Here is a 23,067-nt window from a genome sequence, read left to right on the forward strand (position 1 = left end):
CAAAGCGTTTCATAATTTTTGCCAAAGCTTCTCCCATTAAATATTGACTCAAGGATCAACAACATATTTTTTTTCAGTCTGAAATGAAAAACAGTTCTTTCCATTTCAAATCTGCATTCTTTATATTCTACCTAAAATTATGATGGAGGGGTGTGGGTGGGGGTAGCAAGTTCTTTGAATCTTTGCTTTACACATAATCAAAGAGCAAAATAAAATGCACAAAATCAAGGACATGTCAGGAATGAAACCCAGAAAGAATAACAGTCTGTCTATGGGAGCAGTTCTCGGAAAGAACCAAATGACTTTTGTACCTTAATGGTGACACCTAGAAGCAATATTTCTGGGTCCCAGGTTGGGCTGCAGCTCAGGAAGCACACAGCCTATTTTGTTCTAAAAAGGGCATGATGGCACCCTGGCCTTGGGTAGCCAACTGCAAAGTTTTTAAGACTTAGTCACAAGGGAGGTCCTAGCTATATAGTATGGTCATGTTCAGTCCACACGGGCCCTCTGTCCTCAGAAGCATAATGCTTAATCTTTTCTGAGCAATAGTAACACAACTACTGGATACATGTCCATTTTTCAGTAGTGTTCCTAGTCTTCTGGCCTATACGGACACCACACGCTTACATTTCTACATTAATAACTACATTTCCCATGAACCTACGCGAAAGTGAATTCCCTCGATTCCCCTCCTCCATAGTGTGTCCCCCTGTTTCCTTTCCGATAGAAACAAGGGTGAAGCCGTGCAGGCATAGTCTTGTATTATCGTGGAAGAACTGGGAGTGATAATCCATAATATTATTGCACATCTGGAAAATTACTGGATAGTCACTGATCTGTAGGTAGCTGGATAACTGGCTAGCTACCTGAGGTAAGGAATTTATATTATAGTGAATTTTATATTCTATATATCCAGCGAGGGTGCCTAACGTTAAATAAAAGTTGTCCGAACGAATTTCCACTCTGAACACTGAGCTTGCTTTATTTCGCATCACTCGACCAAGAATGCATTAGCAAGCTCGTAAGATATCTTATATAGTCAAGCAGGCAACATTAACTGGTCATCGTATTTCATGAAATAATAATAACAGTGACTGTGCCTTTGCTGACTAGCTAACATTTAGCTTGCTATTACTCAGCGAACCCCACACTGTAGTAGCGGGCCATCATGATGTAACGTTAAAGAATTCCAGTGAACCTTGTACGCTGTTACACTGGGGGTATAATTTGGCGAACGTTGGATAGTTGCATTTTGCGCAGAACCAGTTTTGTTATTCAGTTGGCTGCCTAACGTAGGTTAATTTAATTTGCCATGAATCGAACAAGGCAATCCTTCCTGCACGATGATATCGAAACAAGAACCAGTTAGATGAGGACTGGAGGTCTATTCAGTTCGGGCTATTATTGAACAAGCTTAGTCTACGTGTAATGCTGTTTATCAGGAATAACATTATCGTCGTCTGCAAAGAGACATCTCACACATTGCTCAGCAGGTCGTGGAAGGCAACTTCCTCATAAGTCAAATTCAAGAACCTGCTGCTATACATAATGTTATTGGAATAAACTGAACTGTATCCGCGTAGAAATAGCCACATATTGTATCAATTTGTCGTTTTGCAGCTTATGTACATCATATGTAGCTTGGATTTGGTTATCTTTTTAATTTCTTAAAATGATTATCTCTTCCGGGAAATTCTTGCATAGCAATTCGATTTACGTGAGAACTTGTTAGATCTAAAAACAATCGAGAGCGCTTGTATTTAAAGCTTAAAGTGGGAGTCACTTTCGACTTGCAGGCATTTTTTCCAAATTTGCATTTTCCAATAGGTAAGTAGAATGTTCGCAAGAACATTCGCATCTGTCCAGTATCATTGACATTTAACCTCTGTTCTTAGCTATGATGCTGTCTACAAATAAACCATTTGTTTATAGTATTAACAGTAACTTGTTAATTGTGTTGCATACTCATCCATTGGCTTTATAAAGTTAGTTATCCTTTTTAAAGATACTTTCAGTTTTCTGGCCTTGGCTTAGTGTGCTGTTATAGGCTATTTGTAGAGGAGTTTATCAGAGATTCTCTACAAATAGCCTATAACAGCACACTAAGCCAAGGCCAGAAAACTGTAAGTATCTTTACTGGCTGGCTTTTAGCTTTTGCATTTCTACTGTCTCCTTTGTACTTTTACCTGCATGTTATGGAGTATCACTATCAACTCCACCTCATCCCCACAAGTCCCCCCGCCCACACTTCTGTCTGCTTCTGAAGACTGCCACAATCAGATTAAATTACAAATTTAAAATTCTCATGGCACCATGATAAATCGGCATGTAGCCCTCACAATGTAAGCAAAGTATGCAACAGTGACGTGACAGGAACAGTGGGATTCTTGCCTTGTTGCCCGAGGTGTTCTTTACGGGTGTCCTCAGTGACGCGACAGGAACAGTGGAATTCTTGCCTTGTTGCTCGAGGTATTGTTTAGGGTGAACTTAGCATACTTAAAATGAATCCACGGTGTGGCCCTACATTATACAAAGTGTTTGAGAAGTTGATTTTGGTCAAGCTGTCTGGTTTGTTTGTTTCAAACGTAAATCACTAATATAACTAAGAATTGAGCGTCTTATCTTTGTAATTGATGCCTCTATGAGGTTTCTATCACCACCGTGGGTAGAGTACTTGTCAGGGTTCTTGTACCTTTTCAAAAGTCAAATTCAAGCACTTTTCAAGAACTTTCAAGGTGCACTGTCAAAGCTTTTCCAGCACTTCGCTTAATGTCCCCCCCCCCCCACTTTTAAGTGGGGGTTCTGGGGGTCCTCCCCCAGGAAATTTTGAGCGTCAAACACTTCATTTACTGCATTTTGGTGAATTTTTCTGCACCAATTTGTGCCTTTTCTGCATCAATTTACGGTGGAAATGTCTTTATTTAGGCCTATGTAAAGGAAAACACAAAATTCTAAATATTGAGGGGGACTTATCCCCTGTCCCCCCCCCCCCCCCCCCCCCCCGAAATCTATGGCTATGGTTATTGTGCTATTAACAAGCAAAATTATGTTTTGTGAGAGCATGCCATGTAGACTTCATTTGGCATCCTATATAGTCCTAACCTGGCTGAGCCAGTATGTGTAGTGTCATGTAGGTGCACCTATAGTACCAGAAAACTGTTTCATATTGGCAGCACAGATCAAACAGAACAATAAAAACAGAACATACTGCTTCGCAACAGCTGTATGAAGGAAAATACATTAAGTTAACCTCAGTATAATTTTTCTGCCTATTTGTGTCAATGATCTCAATGTCAATGGTATCTTTTTCGGTGGCATTAGCCTACACAGTGTGCCAAAGCAGGAAAAGGTCCACATGTGCATTGCAGACAGATTACCTATACGATAGCAACACTACTTAATGCAGTTTATTGGTTGCAACTTGCTCCTGGCATATTTTCATTGATGCCGCTGCCTGCTCGCGGTTTCCCCTTCACCCGCCGGTTCGCAAGCCACACTCATCAAAAACAGACCGACAGATCAGAGAGGAGCCGTGGGCAAAAGCAATCAATTGGGTCTCTCTGACTTATTTTATTTCTTTATCCAAAGTGAATTCATTCAATCAGATTGCGATTTCTTATTATGACAATAATTACATTAACAAATTTCAAGCACTTTCAAGCGATTTATTCCAAATCCAAACACTTTCCCAACCTTGAAAACACCACATTAAAATTCAAGCATTTTCAAGGATTTCTAGCACCCGCAAGAAGCCTGACTTGTTACAGGTACCATGCTTTTGCTCTTACCATTTAATCACAATGCTGATGGCAAATGGTTCGGAAAGTTACTGATTACTGTTTTTTTCCCACAAAATTATTATTTTGTTGCTTATAAGTAGTGTACTTTTGTGTTACTAAGGTGGTATTGTCTTACTATGGAGCAAATTAGAAGTTTAAGCCACAAAAGAAAGTACATTTTTTTGGTTATAAACCACTAGAAATGAAATCACTTGAAAATGTGATATGAAGGTTGAACTAAGACAGGTTTGCTGGGAATTTAAGCCACAGAATGCTGGTACAGCATGTAGATTACCACTGAATCTGACTAAACCTCCTGAGACTGCCATCAGAATGCTCTTTATCTTGTTTACCAAGCTGGGAGAAATAGTTTATCATGGTGTGAGTCCTGCCAAGCCCCGGAGTATGTGGAAGTTGAGGGGAAGTCACATGGCTTAAGAACAATGTGATACTCAGCAGCCGTTTTTTGGCATTGTGCTTCTAAACAGTTTCTGTCCTAATAGGTAATGATACTGCAAACCTGTAGTAGGGCTTTATTATTATTATTTATTTATTTTTTACAATGGATTGATAACCTAGTGAGCAAATGCCAGAATTCATAGGTCTGGAGGGGTGGAAATTAGGAGATGTTTTGACGGAAATGAAAGAGGGGAATTTAAGTGAAATGATCCGCAGAGTGGTGGCAGTTTGTCCAGGTACAGTCAGAAGAGATGCGTCTTCAGACCATGGCAGAAGATGGGTAATGAGGGAGTGGTTCGAAGAGGGACGGGGAGTTTGTTCCACCACTGGGGCGCTAGGGTGGAGAAGCTCTATGATAGAATTCACCGTACATTTGGTTAATTCAAGTAAGAAAATTACTGAGGACAAGCATGCGCTTGCACAACTGACTGTGTCCAGTGCGCAAGCATTAGGCCTATATGTGTGCAGGCATGGCATCACCATGTTTTCCCAGAGACAGAGAGTATACTGAAGAGTGTTGAAGCAAAATTTCATGGATAAAATGCAAAAGCACTTTATTCATAAAACTTAGTGTTATTTGATGCTTGTGTTTTCCTTTTACTGTATATCAAGGCTAATACTGAAAACGTTTTAAAAAATTCTGCAAAAAATACAACAAATACACATGCACATAATATGGGGTTATTTTAATATGAAGTGGGTGCATCTGAACATTTTCCACCTCTATGCAGTAGGCTACATAGTACTAATAATAATAACTTTGTGTAACAACAAAGTTTCAGTCATGAGATTTTTTCCCCTTTAATCTGTTTCAGTCATGAGATTTTTTCCCCCTTTAATCCTTGGGAGTTGTAGCTAGAAATGTTGATGCGCATTCATGATTAGGTGTGTGGATTAGCAGGGTGGTGGATGTGTGTCTGTCTGTGTGCAGGGCCAATAGATGTAATGATTTTCAAGATGTTTTCACAACGTTGCTACCTTTCAGATAATTGCCTACTGCAAACGTCATAATACTCCTTCAACTTTTAAGCTACCTTTAACTTGCCATTCCAACATTATTTGTATTTTTCTGTCATTTCTATACACCAGTTAATGGCTGAGATATTCAACACTCAATTTGGTGCTTTTTTCTGGATGTTTGGAAGTGATCTAGGCATCATTTGGTGACCTAGTGCCACTATTCGAAAGTCTACAAAATCACATTGGGTTGTAATGGTCATTGGATTGCACTGGTAAAGTTTTAAGATGCTACAGCTCTATTTACTTTTTCATCTGGTAACGACGAAACAGCTGCTGAAACAACCACACTAAAGTTTATTAATACATTTTACATTCTGGTTTGTCATGTTCATGTACTTGCAATTCTGCTTCCTGCTTTTGCTTTTAAAATTTTGTTAACAATCCATAAAGATCTCACTAGCACTGCCTCAAGTGTCATTTGAAACTTTGAAAGATTAGGCCAGTGGAATTTTCAGTTGAATTCTCATTTCTGTGTTTGATGGCCAGAATGACCTTTAAACTTGATTCCTTTTTGTTTTTGTTTTTTGTTTTGTCAATGTCCAATGTCCACAAATTGACCTTTTGTAAAATGAGAATTAGGCTTGCTCAGTAAAGGAAGCTCAAAGCTTATGAACTTCAGAGCCCTGACTGGACACATGACCTGCATTAACTTTTTCCCCCAAATTCTTTTGAAAGGATTCAGTGGATGGACTCTGTCTATAGGCAGATTGCCTCAACTCTGCATGAAAAGCATTCACTGTCTTTCCTGCAAAGTCATGATCAGGAATGAGTTAAAGCCGCTTTGACTTATACAAGAAATGATGTAGGCTGACTATTTTTTAAATACTTTGATAAGAAATCCCAAAGACTCCTGAGTGCAGACTGGACCATATGGATACACATTTAAGCCTTAACCTCAGCTTTGGTACCCACCGAGTATGACTGGGAGGAGTGGAGCTCTATTGTCCTTCTCCCACCAGGAAAGGGTGGGTAATTTGCTGTACATAAGTTACTTCCAACAACACATAGGCACCCACATGTTGTCTCTGTCATCAGAGAAAGATATGCCTCTCTTCAAATTTGCATTATAGCCTATTTCCTGTAGTTCTGTGTGGGCAGAACTTCTGTGTGTGTGAAATAAATTAGGTGGTGACTCGCAGGCAAGTGTTTCAGATCGTCCCACTTTCTTCAGCTACATGTTCCTTGTTACATTGGTCAGAATGTAGAGAGCCTTTTTTAATACAAGGTTAGTGGTTAGCAAGTTAGATGTGTGGTGACGTGTCATCTGATTTTAACCAATTGGCCAGTTTCATTCAGTTAGTGCTTTTGGAATCTAAATGAACAAATTAGTTTGCTTGTTATCTAGCCTTTCTATTGAGACAATGCTAACTAACAGATTTGCCTAGCTTAGGATACTAATTGAGGGGTGCAAGTTATAGCCTATTAGGCCTATGGCTAATTTAGCTAGGTGCACAACTATTTGTTGTTTCAAGGGCTAGCAGAATTCCCATTCCACTGTCACAAACAGCTTAAAAAGCTAACTTGCCACATATTTAAATGTAAGCTAGTGTCAGTTATTGCTAAGACATCTGTGAGCCAGCTAATTATTGCAGAAATTTTGCCGACTTGTCATTTAGCCTGGAGAAGCCTCAGTCTGTGGCCAGTGCAGAGGAACCAGTAAGGCAAGAGGGTGATCTGCTCTGGAGATTTCTCAGCTCAATTAATATGGCTTTTTATGTTTAATGTTCAATAAATAGGACGTAGAGAACACTTGTGAAGTCAAAAGTATTTGTAATATTTGTAATATCATTTTCTTAGCATAAAGAATGTTTAGAATTTATTTAATGCCATCACAATGTTTTTCAGACCAAAATATTGAGTAAAATTGATGTCATTTCCTGTACAAACGGTAACAAACAAATATGGAAATAGCAGTATCCCAGCCGTAAAGGGTTCTGATGTTCCTGTAATTATGTGGGGTGCATTCCTGCCATGATTTGGGTGCCGTCATAGCCCTCTGGAAGCAGCATTTTCCAATCAAGTAAGCATAAGTCGATTATCTTTTCTAATGGAAATGTGGTATCATATTCCTCCTATTTCAGACTCTGGTAGACACTGTCATGGTGCACATAGGCCATTCTGGCTACACCTGGTGGCACAATACCCTGTTCAGTGAGTGTCTCTCGTTTCTTTTCTATCTGTATAATTCTGTATGCCCGTATATGTCTGGGCTACCATAAATTTGCCTGTTTGGTAGCAAATAGGACTTGCAACATTTTGTCCACCTCTTCAACCCAGCCTTGGTATCTGCCAGATTTTCCGGTTATTTGCGCTATTATGTGATGAGGCAAATTGCTCAAGATTTTAATGAAGGTTGCCAACCAGTCATTGCCTTTGGCATTTTGAATGATATCATTTTGAATAATGATTAACAGGGTCAGCCACCGCAGGTGTCAGACGATAGCGAGCTAAATTTCCACAGGGCGTCGCTTATGGGAGTCGTGCGTTTGAAGTACCCGTGGCTAAGTTTGGCACTGTGAAATGGTAAAGGGCCGAGTTCTTGAAAAAAAAAAAAAAAAACTTCACACCTTTGAAGGCTAAGGGTGAAACGGAAATCGCGTCGTAGTGTAGTGAACCCTTGCACAGACGTCAGTCGCATCACAGTCCAACCCTGCTGGCGCGACATGGGCAAAACTGAAACAAAGGCACGTTCACTGTCACATGGGTTTCCGACCACAATGGACACATGCGTCTGACACTCAATGCCTATTGCATTTCATGCCACCGCAGGTTACAGCAAGGTGGCATTACATCACATTGTCTAGTCACTGTCAGGAAAATGCATTGTTGTACTGAATAGGAATATGAAGGAATAATAGGAATAGTAGGTACGGAAAATGGGAATATAGAGCATTAACACTATATCAGTCAAGAGGATGATCACACTTTTTATATCTCACACAGAACAGGAAATAAGATGTACTGTAGCCTAAGTGTTGACAAAAAGAACTACTTTTACTTCTAATTTATAATGGGGTATAAAAGAGCATGTCAAGTAGATGAGCAGCTTGAGTCAGTGTCTGGAAATGGTTTTTGGAATAACAAGAGAGGACAAAGAAGCCGTCAGTGAAAATAGCAGGGACAATGACAGGCCTCTCGGAGACAGAATATTGTTCTCAGTACTGTTTCTATTCATTCCTATTACTGAAAAAATCTGAGTTTATGAATTTTTCATTTATACAGTTTCAACATTTAAAAAACTAAAGGGAAAAACTGTAGGGGCTATTCAGTCATCCCGCCAATTTTTTATTTATTGACTTGGAGTAACAACTAACAAGTTAACTTTTCTTAACCAGCAAGCGCATTTGGCACAGAATAAATATGTAACTTTATGACACAAATGTTAGTGCATATGCAGGCCACACCAGATTCCAGGCCTCAGTATCACTGAATGTGTTTGGGATTACTTGGATTGAAAGAAGCAGAAAATGCAACCAACTCGGAGGTGTTTACAAGTAGCCTGGAAAAATATCCCTGCAGATCTCTTTGAAGAACACAAAGCAAGTCTCCCAAAAAGACTGGAAGCTCTAATGATGGCAAAGGCTGGACACACTAAATACTGAAAGATTTGATATTGTACATCGTTGTGAAGGTTTTTGTGTAATTTTTAAAGATACATATACAGTGTTAAATATACATTTGCATTATTTTCTGAGATTGAAAAACAAATAACTCACTTAATGGCTGTTCACTGGAAAGTAAATAAAAGAAAGGGTGGTCTCTGTAGAAATTTTGTGCCATTCCACGTTTTTCGAGAAGAATGCGGTGACCATCTCCACTCCACACCACCTTGTCATTCCAGGTGTTACTAGATACAGGTAGCATACAGATTGGAAGTTACCAATATGTGGATTCCAATCTGTAAACTACCTGCATATTGTAACACCTGGAATGACTGGTGTGGAGTGGAGATACCTGGACTGTGACAGAGCTTTTTGACAGTTTGTGGACTCTGAATGTTCTTCCCCAACCTTTTCTCTGGCATAATTGCATTTCAGTATTGTGGACTTGGCCTGGAATCCTGGCAGTCTTATAGATGATTGGCTTTACTGTCAGTTTATTGCAGTTCACTAAACTTCCTTATTCCAGTTCCATATTTACTCTAGAAACCACAAATGTTTTAATAGCTGGAGGGATGGGTTAAGGAACTTTATTTGCATCAGACAGAACGTTCTGAGGGCTTCATGTTTGAGTGACATAATACACCTCTCCAAGGGCTGTTGAGCTGTTAGAGTGGATCGATTAGTAAGTCCCAGTGAAGCAACTTGGAGTCTTTGGTGAGTGAGAGTCTTGTGTTCAAATCTCTTCGCGGGCGAGTGCTTCCTGAACTTGTAACACCAGCTTTTGTCTGTGTCATCAAGTAAATGTAGATGCGCATTTACAGAAAAATGTGTGGCTTATGTAGTTTAAATGTGCTTTGTTGACTGAACTGTTGAGTTTACGAAGTCAGTGGTAGTAACATATCATGAATTAGCCTAACAAGACATTATTACACTGCTTTTCGTACGGCGATTTAGTTTCTTATTTCACACTACGCATTATGTGCCAGATTGATACAATCTCTGGACTGCCTTTCCCAACCTTTTTTCTTGTGTAATCTCAGCCCCTATGCAGAAAGTGTGAATGAAAGTTACGTTTCTCTGTTTCTTTAAAATTTCATTAAGCGCATGACTTTTGAAGTGGTAGCCCAAAAAACCAGAAAACCGCCTTATTCATTTTTAGCACATACAAAACAGATTTAGCACATTGACCCAAAGCAATTTTTAGCTTGTTGACTCAAAGCAATTTGCAATCCGATTTTCCACCTGCGGTTCAAATTTCAAACCCTCACATCCAGATTGTAATGCCTAGCCGAGCCACCTGGCAGCACGACTGTGGGCATTCTAGAATGAATGAGTCAGCGAGGGCTAGTTCGGCTTTGTCTGAGGTAGTAATCCCACTTTTTCCCTCTTCTACCCCCTCTACCCGTCTCTTCATCCTCCTCCTTATGCCCCACAGCCGAACCCCTCCCCAGTGCCCAGCAGGTCGCGGTTCCAGGCCCGAAGTGGCCATGCTGTCCAAGCTTGGTGCTGGTGAGCAGTGAACACGGTCCGGTTCTTGCCATGGACAGCGTGCTGAGCAGCAGCCATGACTCGCGGGCCACCCTCCGGGGCCTGGCCTCCATCAATCCCGGCTCCTTCTCCGCCCGAGTCGAGTCCTACGAGGCCGGCGAGAAGAAGTGCATCTCCGATGTCAGGAGGACCTTCTGCCTCTTCGTCACCTTCGACCTCCTCTTCATCACCCTGCTCTGGATCATAGAGCTCAACGTGCGTATCTCCCCCGTCTGAACATGCTTACAGTGTCGTTTGTATAGGTTTGCAGTATTTGCGCTGTTTTTCTCTTCTGTAATTTCTTTAGCATGACACCATTGATCCATTAGTTGCAAAGCTATGATTGATTTTAATAAAATGACTGGTCTATCTCATAATTAACAGATAAAACTGGAAATTCCAATTGATATTTTATTTTTTTTCTCAGTAATTCCATACTGGTAATGGTAGTCACTTTTGGTCCTATTTTTTCGACTCAGTAATTCCGTTAGCATAGCACTACTCTCCATTGAGAGTTGCAAAGCTATGTCCGATTTGAAGAAAAGACTGTCCTTTAATCAAGTGAAAACATTCTAAATTGCTGTTGATGTTTTAGCTTTTTTCCTCAGTAATTTCTTTAGCATAACACTACTCACCAATGATCCACTAGTTGCTATGGCTGATTTGAAGAAATAGACAGTTATGGTAATGACAGTTAATCAACTGGAATGGATGTTTTAAATTTGGCAGTTTGTTAATTGCCTTGTATGTATGGTTACTGGCTGCTGGTAGCAGATTATGAGTAATTTGCAGTCTAGTGCTTATCCTTTCAATCATATGATGGTAAGTAGTAGAAGCATAGAAAAGGGAGGCCCGGGGAAAAAAATACATTATTTGACAAATTCGTTTATATTTAATCAAACATAGAAAAACCAAATCCATTTTCCTGTGGTTTTTATCTAGCACCACTGCGTGCTTTATATAGCCTCGGCTGTTATCTTTAGTAAGTGAGTATCCCTTGTAGGCTACCTTTTCCATTCCATGATGTCACCTGACCTATTTATAAAACTTGACTGCTTCCGTGCTGGAAACATTAGTCTGTTGCTTTATTCTCATCACCTGTTTCCAATGTTTATTTTTTATTTTTTTGTCCGGTTGATCATTGATCTCTTCAGTGTTTCCAAACCTGCCTGCTCTGCACTGGTCCTGGAAGGCTGCCTTGTGCTCTGTTTGATTTATGCTTTGTATTTAGTCAACTTAGGATTTTGTGTTGTTGACACTGCATTGTTCATACTGCAGTTTAACTATATATGGTCAAAATTTCCTTCTTTGCTTCCCGCTGTAGGTAAATGGAGGAATCCAAGAGCAGCTGAATAAAGAAGTCCTTCACTATGATTACCACGCTTCATTTTTTGATATATTTGTAAGTATCTTCTGTTTGAACTTCAAACCTTTTCCCCTGAGTAAATCATTTTAGCTTTTTTTTTTAGGGGGGGGGCGGGGGGAATGGGGGGGGGGGGTGTGCACATTGTCCAGTCTTGTCTTATCAGAATGATCAGATTTCATTGTGTGTGTTTGTGTTATATTCCTTTTATATAATGTTCCTTACACATGTAAGTATGTATAAGTAGCTGCTTGTGATTGACAGTAGAGTCTCAACCTTGCACCCGTCTCTCCAGATCCTGGCGGTGTTCCGCTTTGCGGCTCTCATCCTGGCCTACGCCGTCTGCAAGCTGCGGCATTGGTGGGCCATCGCGGTACGTGCCGTCATGACAACAACAAAAGGCATCCGTCAAAGTATGACGCGCATGAAATAAATAAGAATGTTGTATGCGTGTCATATTGCGAGTTATTAGAAATATAAATACTCATTTAAATGCTTTAAGGCCCAGCGCCAGACCTTTTTGCGCTTTGAATGAAGTAGTGTATGTAGAGGTGTGTGTCTCCCTCTAGAGGGCACTTACAAGGTTTCCTTATAGGATAGGCAAACTGGTTACTAATTCTGTGCATTAGAGCAGATATTTTGGTGTACAGCCTCGAGAAATCACAGTCCCTAAAATCGACAACATAAGTCTATTATAGTGGTTCAGGATTTTTAAAAATCAAATTATTTAAAAAAAACCTTTTTACAGCAAAGTACTGCTCTTGTCAAGCCCTCGTATATTTTACCAGTTACAAAACACATTGGATTCCATCAAGAGTGTTCTGTAACTTCTTTTACATATTGAAATGTTATCACTATTTTATCACTGAGCTGGTTTATGAACAAGGATACTTGCATGTAATTGGAAGATTCAAGGCCAAGGACAAGAGTTTATCTATTCAAGGCTGCGATTACAACAAACCCTTGCTAACATTCGATGAAAATGTTTTTTGTTGTTCCATTTCAGATAACAACAGCCGTCACTAGTGCCTTCTTGATAGCGAAAGTCATTCTCTCTAAGGTAGGCGTGTCTCCGTTAGAAAGCCCCTCCCACTGCTGGTGTGATGTCAGACTTGTTACAGACTTGTGTGATGTCATATCTTGCTGTCTGTCTCACAGCTCCTGTCCCAGGGGGCCTTTGGGTACCTTTTGCCCATCATCTCCTTCATCCTGGCCTGGATCGAGACCTGGTTCCTGGACTTCAAAGTTCTGCCCCAGGAGGCAGAGGATGAAAACCGTGAGTTTGCTCGATCGTAAGGCCGGGAGACAGAGATATCTGCTCTAATGCACAGAATTAGTAACCAGTTTGCCTTCCACCTTCTCCTTGGAGTGTGTTAGTGTATATGCTGCTCTCTGTTTGGCGGAGCTAGTTTATCTGAAGTGGAGAGGAACCACTATGTGGTGCAGGACCTGGCTTGGGTAAAGGTAGTGGGATTTAATTTGATTTGACATCAGCCACTGTACGTGCAGAAATGAACTTTCAGTCAATTCTCAATATTTTTTATCCTGACATCCAAATTGTGACATTGTTTTGTCTTACCAGTCCATGGTCTTTTAATTAATTATCATCCCGTGGGTTAAATTACGAATATAAGCTGTTTGACAGTGAAAATACATTTGTGTCACAAAAAACTGGGAAGGTTACAATTCCTGAAGGAATTGTGTGGGCTTGCTTCAAATTCAAATTCCAACTGGCAGTGTCCTCAAGCCTCAGTGCATAGAAGAAGCACGAAACCGTCCAGTCATTGTTAGGGCCAACACTACTGTAATTTAGGTTGACGAAAAGCTGTCCTTGTTCGGAATTGTTCAAAAACGAAATGGTGAGGTGTGTCATTTGCAGCCAGTGGGTGTAGTCAGTTGGTTTTACTGTAAGTGTTAATATCACAGTGCATGACATGATTGACAGACAGATAAAGATAGAGGAATCCTTTTCATTCAGCCTGTATTTTGAAATAGAGAAGTGCGTGCATTGAAGTGACCCTCTTGTCTGTTCTCCAGGGTTGCTGTCAGTGACAGACACTTCAGAGAGGGCCCCCCTCATGCATCCAGGGCCCCTGTCAGATGGGCAGTTCTACTCCCCTCCCGAATCTGTTGCAGGTGAGGCTTTCGTCAATTTGCCTTTTCAATGAGCTCTTTACCCGTTCATACCTTTCCTGTAATTATGTTTTTCTTTTTTTACTGCCGTCTACTGGACGCCTGTGGCATTGCATGGTTATGCATGACTCTTGAGAAGGTTCAGCCGTCTCGTATTTAACAGCGCTGGCTCAATCTGTGTTTTTCAGACAGTTGACATTAAGCTTTTCTGTTCAGCCTTGGAGTCTTGTTTAGCTGCAGTGTGAAGAAAGTGTGTGTTTCAGTGAATGTTCACTTGACCTGATGCAGCATGACATTAAAACAGCATCTAGAATGTGTAGAACAGAGCACAAGGTGGATTTAAAATTATTACTAGTACTTTTGTTATTTTAGATTATTTACATACAGAACTATGAACATAAATTCACATCGGCAAAAATATTCAGAAAAGTAATGGTTTTAAGTAATCACAAATCATTGCTGTACCATTGTAGTAAAATTGTATTAAAATGTGCTGAATAGTCCAGCACCATGCTTGCTGTAAGCGACTGTTTGTTTTCAAGTGCACATTTGTACTCGGCACACCTGTGGCTCAGTGGGAATGCAGAAGTGTGAAGCATGAGCCAGTTTCACTGTATGCGGAGGAAGCTACAATGCTTCCAACTTCCCATGTCCTCACATCCTTGTGGTTAGTTGGCACATATGTTGGAACACGTAAGCTTATGGCAATGGAATTCAATGGACAATGGGTCTGTAGTTCTAGTTCTATTATCAGTAGGTTCATCTTGCCAGGTTCATGCGTTTGTATTTTCCATGTTTATTTTATGTGTGTTGTGACCACTACTTTATTTGGTTAAATACAGCCGTTCCAACTGACTGACTGCCACTAGCTTTCATTCATTTCCTGGTAATACATGATGTATCACAGCCAGGTTGCCATGCAACACAAAATAACTGCTAAACCACAGTAATAAACAGAGTTGTGTTACTCAGTCAAAGTTCAGCTGTTCTAACTGACTTTGCCATATGACCCCTTTCACCCATGTTTGCATCTGGGTTTAAAAAAAAAAAAAAATCTTTTCTGGGAAATTCTGGTCGTATCACAACCAAATTGCTGTGCTGTTAGACCACAGTAATAAAAGGAAACTGTCTGCAGGAAGAGAGGTCACACGTTGCTTTCACCGTTTCAAGGATGTGGCTTCTGTGTGACCCCAGAATCTCTCAGACCGGGCCATTTATAATCAGGAAGTTCTTCTGTTCTTTGTTTGCATACAGTATATTGATAATTGAACTGACCACTTTTATTATTGAAATAAATTCATGCAGGCACAAGACGTAAGCTAAGCTGAACAATTTTTACTGAAATGCAGCAAGCGATATGTGTAGAGGCTTTTATGGTTTTGAATGCATCAATAGAAAAGGAATACTGCCTGTTATTGCATACATTTTGCAGTTACATTATGATGTCATCACTTGCACTTGCAGCCATGTGCTGGCAAATGAATTTCAGTTTCACAAATAGCTTTTTTGAAAGTGGATGGAATGGCCGATTTAGCTGTGTATGAATTTAGGTCCATGGGTGGGGTATTGGCAAACCTGTGAGTGATGTTTTTTACAATGGTTTTTGGTTGTATAAATGCACAATATTTGATGATTGCCCTAGGCAGTTCAATATAAACTATTCCATCTCTTGGTAGTCACAGTGAGTGTGTGGTAGACTGGTAGTTCTTTGTGCTTCAATGGAGTCTTATGTTTAGTTAAACTGTACAGATTCACCCTGCTTTAAATACAGGGAAATTGTCTTCAAACGCCACCCCCATATGTCCTTCATTAAAGCTCTACCATACTTCCACCTAATTTTTCTTTTCAATAAGACATATCTACGTGTCATATCTACAGTGTAAGAATGTGAACTTCTTTTCTGGAAAGACCCATACCCATACCCCACCCTTTTTTTCTTTTGCAGATTCAGATGAAGACATAGAGGAGAAACATGACCACGAGAAGCCAGTTATTTAGCAGGTAATTTATATATATTCACTCACATTTTAGCATTGTATGTCTTATAGCTACAACAGTCACAGTTGTGTGCGAAAGCCGTTATTGCCAGTTATTCGGGCGTGTCCGAATTATCGGATAAATAAGGTAAAGAAACCTGCCCCCCAATCAAATTTAGGAAAAATAAATAATTTAAATGGGTCTCTTGGATCACACCTGCCACTCTTTAGTGTTTGTGCAGAGAATCCTTTGGTCTTCATTTTACCTCATTAGCCACAAGCCTACATCAACTCAGTCCAGAGAAGTTTTATCTGCAGCTCTGCACGATCGAATACATTTATCCTGAAATGATTACCAGGTATTGCGATTGTGCAGCACTTCAGAAATGAGCTTAAGTGCCTCCGGCCAGCCTGACCTGCCGAAAATAAACGTTGAGTTCCCCGGCAGGGTGCCATTAGAGCTACAGTATTCTTCTCTGCTTGTGTGAGGGACTAATTAATGAGGTGCATGTGTTCAGATATGCATTCAAAATATTGGGGCTGTTGGATGGCTCCTGGTTTTCAGCGAAGTGACGGGCTCCTTCGGTCTAGCGATGATTCGAACTGGCCTGAAATTTGGCGAATAAATGGCTGCAGTGTCGCCCATTAAGGGACGGTTTCATTGGGCCTCATTCATAAAACACAGGTACGATCACATTTAATTGTAAACTGTGTGTAAGAACGTTTCCAAGAACATTTTGGCATTCATTATTTTTTTCTTCTTTGAATTTGTTCATGGCCATTTCCTTATGGTAATCACATGAACAGGATTGCACGTAAAATTTACAAATAGGCAGCATTCATCATCTCATACACCTGGGATATGCACAAAAACAAAGGTCTGCACTTGTGTCAGCTATAACACAATGAAGAATTAAAGTCTGATGTACTCATTGTGCTTATTGTGCTATGTTGCAGAAGATGACATGAAAAGAGGTAAAATTTTTACCTGATCAAATTAAAAACTGAGGTGAATCAATATCAATAGCCTCCTAGTTGGTGAAATTGTGGACACCTGGCCACTAAAACAAACCATTTGGTAGACAATGAAGAATTCAAAGCCAATGATAATGAGTCAAACCTGCATTGTGTTAACAAGTTTAAGGAACTAATTATGAAAGAACTTAAATGTGTGTTCAACCTTACTTGAGTAGGAGATCGACTGTTACAAAACTCAGCATACACAAGAGTCCCCAAGTTTAAGAGCTACTGGATTGGGTGATGGACCACTCGCTAAAAATAGGCGATGGCTGGCCGTGGGCAGATTTGAGGACAGCGCTTGCTTGTCTGCTTTGTCCAAATTGAAGGAAATTTCAGCGATGTGATGGGGCTGCAAAAACGATTGGGGTTCAGATGGGGCCCTATGGCCTGTTGCCAAATCCATACTGTGGCAATAGTGGCTGGAAGCCTCAGAGGGTGGCACAAAAATGATTTCTGCATCACTTGGGGAGGGAAGAGATTTCAGTCCGTGTATAAGCCTCATCTCATTGAGCACTAGCAACCCCCCTCTGGCCGGTCCAGTGTCTATCCTCCTGATTATTGGTAAGACAGCCTCATATTAATTCCAAATTAAACACATTTTCTTGTATACCAAATAATAAAGGCAAATGAATGTTTGTAATATGTGCGTGAAACTCACTTTAATAGGTGTGTGTATACTTTAAGTTTTTATTTAAACATGGTTTGTTCATACCTTTTTTCATTCATTCGTTTTAATTGAAGGAATACAAACTAGTGATTGGGAGGAGCCTGCCGTCATTGACAGCCCAGTGACTCAAGGTCTGGAAAGCCCAGAGTCCAGCGACATTGGCTGCCCCACGTTCTGCAGTTGCCCTGGTTACCACTATCCTCTCCTGTCATGGAAGGTCACACTGCCTTACAACTGCTTCCGGCCTCTACTGTATTCTTCAACCTGCAATTAGTGCACTTACTTCCAACGCAGTCCAATGTTCTCACCTTTTCTTCCCCAGACCAAGACAAAAAAAGGTGTATCCCTTTTTAGAAATGAAGTATCTACGCTCTCGAGACATAAAAATGGAAAAAAAATAAATTGCGAAACAGTGTTGTGGCACACGTGTAAGCCCTTCCTGATGTTTACATTTTTATATGGTTATTATTTCAAGTTCACAAACAAGCCTTGTGAACACTGTGATGGACGGAGTCGCCTTAGAGTTCAAGATGCACGCAGTGCGACGCACTGGATTTACCACGCATGCCTCGAACGGACCTGCGTTGTCTTAACTCCTGTATCCTCCCGGCAAAACGTCCGTTTCAAACACTGGCATGTTTTATTTTTACGTTTATTTATTATAATCATCGCAACTCGGTGTGCTCTTCGAAGCTGAAATTGACAAGCTTTGCGTGCATGTAAACACGTACTGTAAATATCACTTAAGTCTCAGTAAAGCTGAGCGATGCATGGTCCCTTCTACAAATCGTTTTCCTCTCGCGTCTCGTCAGAGACCGCGTGAATCCCTATCGCATACTGTAGCTAATGTTGCGTGTTGTGTGTGGAATCCGAGACTTATTCATTCTAACTGAAAAAGACAGGGAAGCTACAAATCTGGGATTGCCTAAAAATAATTGTGTAAAGCATTTTGACTGCCGTCATTGAATGGGAGGATATGTTCTACTGTTATCGCTATATCTGAAACACAGGCATCTCACAGGTGTCTTTTATACCAGTGTTTTTCATACTCGGTCCTGGGGGACCCCTTTGCATGCTGATTTTCATTCCAACCACGATTGCAATTCCATAATTCTAACAAGCTGTTCATTTATCTTAATTACACTTTCTATGTTTTGAGGGATTATTTGCCTTCTTAGGATACATTATAGCAGAAACTGCTAGGCATGCATGGAGAATAAAAGTAACAAGGAACTGGGCTTGTAACCCAGAAGTTGCAGGTTCGATTCTCGGGTAGGACACTGCCATTGTACCCTTGAGGAAGGTACGTACCCAGTATTGTTTCAGTATTATATATCCAGCTGTCTAAATGGATGCAATGTAAATGCTATGTGAAAATGTTGTGTAAGTCGCTCTGGATAAGAGGGTCTGCTAAATGCCTGTAATGCAATGTAGTTTGAAACTGATTACATAAAGAGAGGTAAATAATTTTGAACTGATCACATTAAAGACTAGGATTCATCAATTTGCCCCTAATTGCTTTGATTACAAGCCAAACTTGTGTTTTGTGAAAACAATGCACGTTTGACTAGTTATTATTTTCTTTGTCTTTGGATTTTTTCATATCAACCAAATGGCTAGTTTTATTGGCCATGTGTCCATACTTTCTCCAATTAGGAGCCTGTTGTTTCACCTCAGTCTTCAATTTTATTTGTTTTTAAAAGTACCTCTCTTTATGTAGGCCTTATCATTTGCAGTATAGCGCAATGTGAATATTGGACTTCATTACACACATGGCATGCATAGGTATTTCTGACACAATGTAGTTGAAGAGGGTAAATAATCCCTCAAAATATGAGAAGTTGTAATTAAGGAAAATGATCAGCTTGTTAAAATTCTGGGATTGCAGTTGTGGTTAGAACGGAAACCAGCATACACGGGAGTCCCCTTGGGCTGCGTTTGAAAACCACCTGTCTATACACCAACAGATAGTTCTGTACATGTTTTATTACATAGGTAGGTACAGCATATTATTAGTATGAAGTCAAGAGGCCCGGCAGAAACTCTCATTAAAAATGCCTCTCAAAACATGTTAACCCTCTGAATCATATGCAGAATTAAAGTGATCTAGAGGTTACTATTAAAATAACCCTTTCTTGTTAACTTGCATACTGTAAATTACATGCTTCTATATATTGTATATCATATATATATATATATATATATATATTTACAAGGTGCCAATAAAATAATTTGCCTGTTCTTATTTCATATTTGTAAACAATAGAGAACCAGTTCTTATACTGAAGTACAATTTTTTAAGGGAATCGTGGAATTTTGCTAAATTATGGTATATGCCAAATTATTGGTAAATAATATTAGTGAATTGGATCCCATGACTTCGTGATTTTGACCTTAGATGATTTTTGAAGCATATAGCTGGAATCATTTTGGCGAGTTAGTGTTGCCAGTATTGTGGCACACAGAATGAACACATTTAATGTAAGTTGTCTTTACTGTAGCATAATATAAAGAGAAATGTGTAATTAAAGGGGGTTTCATTCACAGAAGGGCACACATTATTTTCATGAACAGAAGTACAACTGTGTTACACAACATGTCCATGTTATGTCATCTCTGAATGAGACAAAACAATCTTGTTGAACTTACGACAGGGTAATCGTAACAGTTTGTTCCTGAAAGCTAGGTCTTAACCTAACTGAAATGTGTTTTGTCCCAGACTTTGAATAGCTTTCATTTCAGTGATTTTTATTGAAATTAATAATTTAAAATGTATTTTTTAAAATAACCTTTGCTCAGCTTTGTTACTCAAAGTTAAGGATTCAATGCATTGGATTTACATTGAATAAAGGCCTCAGTGAGAAAATGCTTTACGCTTCTATTGTCCCCGTATAGAATGACGAGACTGCACCTTTTAGCATGAATGTGCTAAATATTTGGAACATTTATAACAATGTTTAACAATATTCTTTTCGTTCTTAAAGTTTCTTGCAGCTATGGCACATTTTACATAATATTAAACTCTCCCTAAAATGTGAATGTGTGAGGAGGTCTTCCTTTCAACAATCTTTGTTTTCAGTTTCAGTAGATCACGTTGATGAAAGATTTCAGCTGCATTTGGTAAAGCATTGAATAATGAACTCAGATTACACTGTAAATCTAAAATGACTGCCATTTTTAAAGTGGTTCTCAGTTTTCTATTTTGTTCCATTTCTTCTGAACTACAGCTATGAAATGAAATAACATTCATTTTGATATACTGTACGGTGTGCATGTATCCAAACTGCCATCCTTACAGAAAGTATGTTTATTCAAACAGCACTGAAAAATGTTTGCATTTGCATTTTGGGAAACAAAATGACAATTAAAGTTGAGGCTCGGCTGAACATAATGCTGCCGGCCTTAGTTTTTAACCACAGGCTTGTTATATATGCATATTTCAATATATGATAAAAAAAATTTAAAAAACCCACAATGCCAGTATTACAGCGACTGCAACAGGGACATCACTTTGCTATTCACAGTTAAAGATAAAGAGCGATTTAGGGTTAGACGGAAGCGTAGCTGTGAGAAACGTCTGTATTTTCATACGATCATGTGTCCAAACTGTTCATTGCTTTAAATGTACCTGATTGACAATAGTTGTGTTTGAGAAAACAAAATGTGGATAAGACGCTGTGGTAATATAGGGACAGATATCAGGAAGAGAACATTGTGTGCAGGAGGTGAGAAATCATCCCCCTTTAATGCATGAATGCATGTTCTGTGTCCAGCTTCTCAGTCCCCGTCCATTAATAAAGTATATTTATGTCTATTTGTTTGGCCACTGGTATATTTCTTGTGTTACAACAGGATATGCATGTTTGAGTTTTATGTCATTCAACGGAGCCACAGTACTGAAACCCATTTCAAAACATAAAATATGCGTATCAATTCATGGAAATATTATTGTGAAAGCATTTACATTTTTAATGAGCCACCTGTTAGTGGTCAGACATCAAGTTTAGCATTACTGTTACTCACTTAGATTGCTTCCTCAGTGGAACTGACAAAACTTGACAGCAACAAACAAAAACTTTTGTGTAGTTAAGATCATGAAGTGTTTCCAGTTTGCACACGGCTGGTCCAGAAATGTACAGATGCTTGGAAACAGTATCTTTCTATAGCCGACCTGCCCACAAATGGCATGGTTAATGTGAATGTAAAATCTCTTTGTTTCGACAAGTGAAAACCACTGTCTTGAAATGTGGCAAAACCTCTGCGTTATCTTTTTCTACAACATGGATTTGAATTGCACTTGGATTTGCATGTGTCTGGATTTTCTTGTTTATTCAAAATCTCAACAATATATACTGCACATACCTGGAAACTGTGATCATTACAAAAGACAGTTCATTCAAATGACGTTTTCTATTGAGTAGAAAACCACGTGAATTGTAAGGTATTGTAACTTATTTAACGTTGAGTGTCAGAGTGTCTTGCTATGAAGTGGATTTTAAGTGATTTATATGCTTAAGAATAATGTTTATTATAAGTTACAAATTAAACCAAAAAGCCTTTTCCCTGAAAACTAAAGCCTAACCTTTTAACCCTGGTTCAGGTCAGAAACATTTCCACAAGTCATTAGAGATGTACTGTATTGGTTAGTCGCTCTACTGGTATTACGACTGGTCCACTCTAACAAATCGATGCTTTATCACGTTGTCTAACTTGTCATTCTGTTGTCCAGTACTGTGGCTTACATGTATGCCAATAATGAAATGAACAGATAATGTTTATTTGTTAACAAATGTGACGAATGAGCATGCACTGTTTTTAAGGGGAACCTACAGTGCTGAACCTTCAGTGGTGTGGTGACTGTTCTGCTTGTATTTTCTGTACTTTTATTCTGTCTTGTGTTCCACTGAACAAATGTAAAAGACAGTGCTCTGGACGGACACACTGCTGTCAGAATGCATGAGATCCTCGGGTGAGAAAGTGGATGAAAGTTTCAGTGAGACATTGGAGGAATGAAGTTCCATCCTGCCTATTCTTTCATGGTAAAAGTAAAAATCATTTGATAATCTCATTTGGAAAGTTTAAAGCATAAATAAAAGGCGAGAAAATAAAAATCCATGATCAACCTACCTGTCAAAAATACTGTATGAAAATGACGTAACTAATCCCACTGAATAGTGTTGCAGTATTGAGTTGCTTACAGTGGAACAAAAACCAAGGAACTTAATTAAATATATAAATACAAAGGCACACGCTATTAAAATGCACACAGTCAAAACCCTTTGTCAAAATAGTACACAAGACAGACTGACGTACAGACAGACAGACTTGACAGATAGATAGATAGATAGAAAAGCATGTGTAAATTAACATATAAATATATTTCAAGAGTTCTGGCCAACAATTGTGCTGTTGTTCAAACTGGCTGGCGATGACTGTATATCACTAACATACAGTGGATCAATTTGCGTGTACAATGTTAAATCATTCTATCAATAATTAAGTTATTACATGTCAGTATGCA

At 39.4% G+C, this 23,067-nt stretch overlaps 1 protein-coding gene across 3 annotated transcripts; it reads left to right on the forward strand.

The window, feature by feature from the left end:
• Positions 1 to 724: 724 nt before the first annotated feature.
• On the forward strand, positions 725 to 21,360 carry stard3nl (STARD3 N-terminal like). Of its 3 annotated transcripts, none has more exons than XM_035415384.1 (9): positions 725 to 871; positions 10,296 to 10,603; positions 11,712 to 11,789; positions 12,046 to 12,123; positions 12,757 to 12,810; positions 12,909 to 13,026; positions 13,788 to 13,886; positions 15,829 to 15,884; positions 17,621 to 21,360. In XM_035415384.1, exons 2-8 carry the CDS (start codon positions 10,400 to 10,402, stop codon positions 15,879 to 15,881), a joined length of 684 nt encoding a protein of 227 aa, XP_035271275.1. In that variant the 5' UTR covers positions 725 to 871; positions 10,296 to 10,399; the 3' UTR covers positions 15,882 to 15,884; positions 17,621 to 21,360. The 3 variants fall into 3 exon arrangements, with proteins under 3 accessions (XP_035271275.1, XP_035271276.1, XP_035271277.1); XM_035415385.1 differs by lacking the exon at positions 725 to 871 and adding an exon at positions 1,219 to 1,827; XM_035415386.1 differs by lacking the exon at positions 725 to 871 and adding an exon at positions 9,148 to 9,574.
• Positions 21,361 to 23,067: the final 1,707 nt, after the last annotated feature.

The sequence above is a fragment of the Anguilla anguilla genome, chromosome 4, assembly GCF_013347855.1.
Source record: "Anguilla anguilla isolate fAngAng1 chromosome 4, fAngAng1.pri, whole genome shotgun sequence".
NCBI lineage: Eukaryota > Metazoa > Chordata > Actinopteri > Anguilliformes > Anguillidae > Anguilla > Anguilla anguilla.